The sequence below is a fragment of the Sinocyclocheilus rhinocerous genome, unplaced genomic scaffold, assembly GCF_001515625.1.
Source record: "Sinocyclocheilus rhinocerous isolate Xijiao unplaced genomic scaffold, SAMN03320098_v1.1 scaffold2771, whole genome shotgun sequence".
NCBI classification, from domain to species: Eukaryota; Metazoa; Chordata; class Actinopteri; order Cypriniformes; family Cyprinidae; genus Sinocyclocheilus; species Sinocyclocheilus rhinocerous.
This window is the reverse complement of record NW_015659695.1, coordinates 414,752-420,317: the sequence shown is the minus strand read 5'-3', so window position 1 is coordinate 420,317 and position 5,566 is coordinate 414,752. Positions and strand designations below refer to the sequence as shown.

The 5,566-nt window shown below is 43.7% G+C and overlaps 1 protein-coding gene across 1 annotated transcript; it reads left to right on the top strand.

Moving 5' to 3' along the window:
- The first annotated feature begins 913 nt into the window (after positions 1 to 913).
- On the top strand, positions 914 to 3,954 carry LOC107724005 (serine/threonine-protein phosphatase PP1-beta catalytic subunit-like). The gene is made up of 7 exons (XM_016532771.1): positions 914 to 1,106; positions 1,192 to 1,422; positions 1,536 to 1,640; positions 1,725 to 1,796; positions 2,227 to 2,378; positions 2,936 to 3,070; positions 3,290 to 3,954. The coding sequence occupies exons 1-7, from the start codon at positions 929 to 931 to the stop codon at positions 3,392 to 3,394; spliced, it is 978 nt and encodes a 325-aa protein (XP_016388257.1). The 5' UTR covers positions 914 to 928; the 3' UTR covers positions 3,395 to 3,954.
- Positions 3,955 to 5,566: the final 1,612 nt, after the last annotated feature.

Sequence of the window (5,566 nt, the reverse complement as noted above, 5' to 3'; positions counted from 1 at the left end):
TATTTTTATTTTGATGTGATCAGTTTTCTTCTGTATTAACAGTGATTTGTATAGTTTAAGGGTTTGTTGATATGTGGCTTGTCTCACACACACACACACACACACACACACACACACACACACACACAGATTCCTTAAGACCAAACACGCTGGCTGAACTTTACTGTCTTACGTAACGTCAGCAGCAGACGGATGAGCTCAATCACAGAGCCTGTCGGGTTAATAGAAAGCCCTATGAAATACACTTATTTATGTATTTAATCTGTCATACATGTTGTTGGTTTAGATTAATTGACAAGTTTATACAATTCTTCCTCTCCTATAGTAGAGAATGAGTGGAATTGTTCCTCAGGGGATCTATAGCACACTATCTGATGTGATACTGTGGCTGACGGCTGCATGGTTATAATTGTATCTCTAATAGTATCGATCTTGGAAGTAAAGTAGTTCATAAAGTCATTACTGCTGTGCTGTTGGGAAATGGCTGCGTCTGTTGATGCTTTATTTTTCGTTAATTTAGCCACTGTATTGAATAAATGCCTGGGGTTGTGTTTGTTCTCTTCTAAGAGAGACAAAAATAAATCAGATCTAGCAGTTTTTAGAGCGTTTCTATAAGTAGAAGTACTCTCTCCATGCAATATGAAATACCTCTAGTTTTGTTTTCTTCCAGCTGCGCTCCATTCTCCGGCCTGCTCTCTACTCTCTGTTTTCCTAAATCTTCTTTAAGTGTAAAGGAGCAACAGTGCTAGAAAAGAGAGAGTTTATAGTTTCTGGTACAACATCAAGTTTTTCTGAGCTATTGGATGTGCTGAGGAATTGAGTCAGGAAGATTATTTACGAAGCAGTCTTTTGTTGTAGAAGTGATGGTTCTGCCATATTCGTAACAAGGAGCTCAAACAGCACAAGAAACCGATGACTGTTTGAGTAAATGTGGTTTCTGCGGATGTTAACGCTGCTGTCCGATGTTTCGTCAGTGCGAGGATGCCGTCCAGGGAAGATCGTTCAGATGACGGAGGCGGAGGTTCGGGGATTGTGCATTAAATCACGCGAGATCTTCCTCAGTCAGCCCATCCTGCTGGAGCTGGAGGCTCCGCTCAAGATCTGCGGTGAGTCTGACAGAGTCACACCCTTCCTTCAGTTCGAGAGCTGTTTGTGAAGATCGTGAATCATGTGTCCGCTCCTCGTCCACAGGTGACATCCACGGCCAGTACACGGATCTGCTGCGGCTCTTCGAGTACGGCGGCTTCCCTCCGGAGGCCAACTATCTGTTCCTGGGAGATTACGTGGACCGAGGGAAGCAGTCGCTGGAGACCATCTGCCTGCTGCTGGCTTACAAGATCAAGTACCCCGAGAACTTCTTCCTGCTCCGCGGGAACCACGAGTGCGCCTCCATCAACCGCATCTACGGCTTCTACGACGAGTGTGAGTCACGGAGCGCTCCTCCTGCTCCTGTCTGATGGAGCGCTTCGGTTGTGTTTTGTTTTTGTGTGATATTTTTTTATCTTGTTTGTTGTGGTTTGTTGTTTTTCCTGCAGGCAAGCGCAGGTTTAATATCAAGCTGTGGAAGACGTTCACCGACTGCTTCAACTGTCTGCCGATCGCCGCTATCGTGGACGAGAAGATCTTCTGCTGCCACGGAGGCAGGTTTAGCAGCGCCGCCTTCATTAGCGCAAATAATCGATTAGACTGTCTGTAATTTAACCGGTGGGTTTTCTCTTTCAAAGGTCTTTCACCCGATCTTCAGTCGATGGAGCAGATCAGACGCATCATGAGACCGACGGACGTACCTGACACAGGTGACACACACACACACACATAAACACACACACGCACGTAAACTCACACACACACACACACATAAACACACACAAACACTTCATTATACAACACGCACTCTCACACACACACAAAAACACTCACACTCACACACACACACACACACACACACACACACATAAACACTCACTCACACACACATAAACACTCACTCTCACACACATAAACACTCACTCTCACACACACATAAACACTCACTCTCACACACACACATAAACACTCACACTCACAGACACACACACACACACTGAATAATAATAAATAATAATAATACATTTTATTTAAAGGCGCCTTTCAAAACACTCAAGGACACCTACAGTGATAGTCATAATAGTGCAGTGTGCTGAGCTCAGATCAGTCCTGATGTGTGTGTGTGTGTGTGTGTTTCAGGGCTGCTGTGTGATCTGCTGTGGTCGGACCCTGATAAAGACGTTCAGGGTTGGGGTGAAAACGATCGTGGCGTGTCCTTCACCTTCGGTGCGGATGTGGTCAGCAAATTCCTCAACCGGCACGATCTGGATCTCATCTGCCGTGCGCATCAGGTGACTAAACTCATCAGCCGTTCCTGCTGCTCTCCATCAGAGAGATACACTGCGGTCACATGACCGACACACTGCGGTCACATAGAGACAGAGCACATTTAGGCCACGCCCACCAGGGGGAAAACAATCCAATGCTCTCCATTGACTTTGAATTGCGGGAAGCTGCCTCCTTTGTCATTTCTGACTTGTAACAAAAAACAGAGCAATGTCTAAAAGCTGCTGTGTGACAAGGTGTGCAGCAAACAAGCTGAACAACCCAGAACTATGTTTTTATAAGCTGTCGACCCCCAAAAAACGAGCATTTAAGGACACGAAAAGTAGAGCGTGTCACATTACTCTGAGAACTGCGCCTACTGGAGGGAAACAGAAATGCAAGTTCATCAAATGCTTTCAGGGTTTCCAGATTTCAGACCTGCAGCGTTTAGCTTGAGCTCATGAGGTTTATGTTCAGAAACATGAAGGTGTTGGCCTGTTTTAGTTCCACGTGTGTCAGTTCAGCGTTCGGACCGCACACGGAGGTCTCTGGTGGTCTATGACGGTCTGGTGTTGTTTTGCAGGTGGTCGAGGACGGTTACGAGTTCTTCGCCAAACGCCAGCTGGTCACGTTGTTCTCGGCGCCGAATTATTGCGGCGAGTTTGACAACGCTGGAGGAATGATGAGCGTCGACGAGACCCTGATGTGCTCCTTCCAGGTCACATGACTTCACCTCCGCAGTCACATGATCTAGTGCAGCCTGTCCACCACAGCATCAACAGATTATGATTTTTGCATTTTGCATCTTCTTGACAATTAAGACCGTTCTCATTACTGGAATGTAAAAAGTGTAAATTGTATGTATTCATAATTATTCACAGTCATGAAAGTGTTGATGTTTGCGACGTTAAAGCCGCGTCTTTCGCTGTGTTCTCAGATCCTGAAGCCGTCGGAGAAGAAGGCGAAGTATCAGTACGGCGGGATGAACTCGGGGCGACCCGTGACTCCGCCCAGAACGGCCACGCCCCCAAAGAAGCGCTGAGGGGGCGGAGCCACAACTCTGATCTGGCATGAAGACTGTCTTGAAAATACAAATGTAGTTAGAAATCACACGTTGTTTTTTTTTCTTTTAAGGCATATTTTATTTTGCGTTTGGTTTGATTTGACTTCCTCTGAGTCTCGCTGTGTGCTGCTTTCGTTTGACTGTCTGTAACGTCATGTTTCGCAGTGTTTGAACGCTCGCTCTGGTCACGTATCAGGGCGCTTCATTGCAGCTTTTCTCGACTGCTCTGCGTCTAACAGGACGATGTGCATTGACTAGGTGTTTTTGTAGTCAGGCGTTTCACTCTTCGGGCCTGTTTGAGTCAAACCGGTTCATAACATCTGGATTTTCAGTAATAAAGTTTAACAAACCTTTGACGTGCCAGTATGTTTTGAAGCCTCTTGTATGATGTGTCTCTTTAAACTGTGTGCCTTTATTAGTTTATACTAAAACTGTGTGCTTCACTGGTGATGAAGAAGCAGATGTTTGTCTGTATGTAGTCAGACTGTACTGTATGGAAACCCGTTTATATGAAGAATAAAGAAAAAAGGTCATTGCAACTTTTTAATCTCAATTTTTTTTTTTATAAAGTTGCAGTTACCTTTATTAGTTTCTATTCTGTGGTGGAGAAAAAAAAATAGATACATTCAAAAACAAATCTGACTTTTTAGTTTACGTCTATTTAAATTTTTTTGTTACTCATATGAGACCTTTTTGCTCAGAATCGAGAAAAAAGACAAAAAAAAAGATCAGAACTATGAGATAAGAAGTCGTATAACTTTTTTTTTTTTTTAATTCCGTGGTGCTTCGTAGTATTGGGTCATAAAGTTGCGTCTTGATTCTTGTAAGAGTTAATTAAAATGATTTATCTGGACAACTGATGTAAGGCAAAAGAGAATCTGCCTCCTGCTAAAGCATCTACTGACCCACTGTCCTGAAGAAGAAGAGCTGCAAGTATTCAGTACTTCATTAAGAAAATCACTTGAAGTATGCAACGTGAAAATAGGGCTTATAAAGTATGCATTACATAGCTAAAACTACAAATGAAACATTTACCAATATTATATTTTCTTATGGTCAAATGGCGTCTGACCTGACTAAGGTCTGTAATAAATCTGTAATAGCGTACTGTGTGACACATTAATCATATTCTCGCGTACTTAGTGTGCAGTGATGCTGCGGTCAGCAGATGGCGCTGTGATCTAAGACGATCAGCAGACGAGTTCTTTAACATCACTGGTGTTAAAAAAGCTCTGAATGACACGGATTGATTGCTCATGTGGTTTTATATGTCTCATTCTCATCAGAGATTACCCACAATGCACTGCAGCCAGTCAAGACGTGTCTTGTCTTTGCCCTTTTGTTAACAGTGCTTATTTCCTCTCATGCGTTCTGTTTGTTTAGCAGCCGACAGACTGAAGACGCTGGCAGGTCTGGACAAATCTGAGCTGAAACTGCGTTTGCATTGACCACACGCTTCAGAGGAACTCCTTCGGCAGAGCTGCTGATCTCTGAGTTAGCTTCACTCAGTCCAGACGTATAATTCACAGACGTAATGAGAGAACAGAAACATGGCATCGCGTCAGGACTGATGGCTTGATTGTTACTCTGATCTGTATTATCAGTCCTCAGATAGACGGCGTTGTGTTTGTGTTGAATGTGCCAGATTTCCTCCAGTCAAAGTGCAGAAACGTCTCAAAGACGATCAGAGGCACGGGATTCACTTGAGCTCAACGGCGAGGGTCAAAGCAGGTTCATTTCTTTGTATCGAAATCGAATAAAGCAGCGGTTCCCGAACTGGGGTGCGCGAGAGAATGCTTTTGATAATCTGTGCTTTTTTTGAAGGGGCAAGTGAAAGAGAATTTTACTTGCCCGACCGGACAGCTAACCTAATCTTATTAAAACATCGAATTAGGGAAGCACCAAAATTTCGACGAGAATGATTGTGATTTTATTACACTTGGTTTAAAGATTTTATTACACTTGGTGTAAACGGCAATTCATAATGGATAATCAATAGTAACAAGGTCGCGGCAGTTGAGACTCACGTGAGAATCTCATGGAGAAATCGAAACAAATGAACACAACTGCACACTAGGGATGGGCGTATCGATCCGAAGTATCGATATATCGATACTGATGCGAGTATCGAAAGTATCGATACTCAAACAA

What these genes read in the sequence shown, in the direction of transcription:
- LOC107724005 (XM_016532771.1), top strand. Translation starts at nt 929, where the DNA reads ATGTGGTTTCTGCGGATGTTAACGCTGCTGTCCGATGTTTCGTCAGTG. An exon ending in GACGGACGTACCTGACACAG is followed by an intron (nt 1,797 to 2,226) that starts GTGACACACACA and finishes TGTGTGTTTCAG; the next exon opens with GGCTGCTGTGTGATCTGCTG. An exon ending in CCCTGATGTGCTCCTTCCAG is followed by an intron (nt 3,071 to 3,289) that starts GTCACATGACTT and finishes CTGTGTTCTCAG; the next exon opens with ATCCTGAAGCCGTCGGAGAA.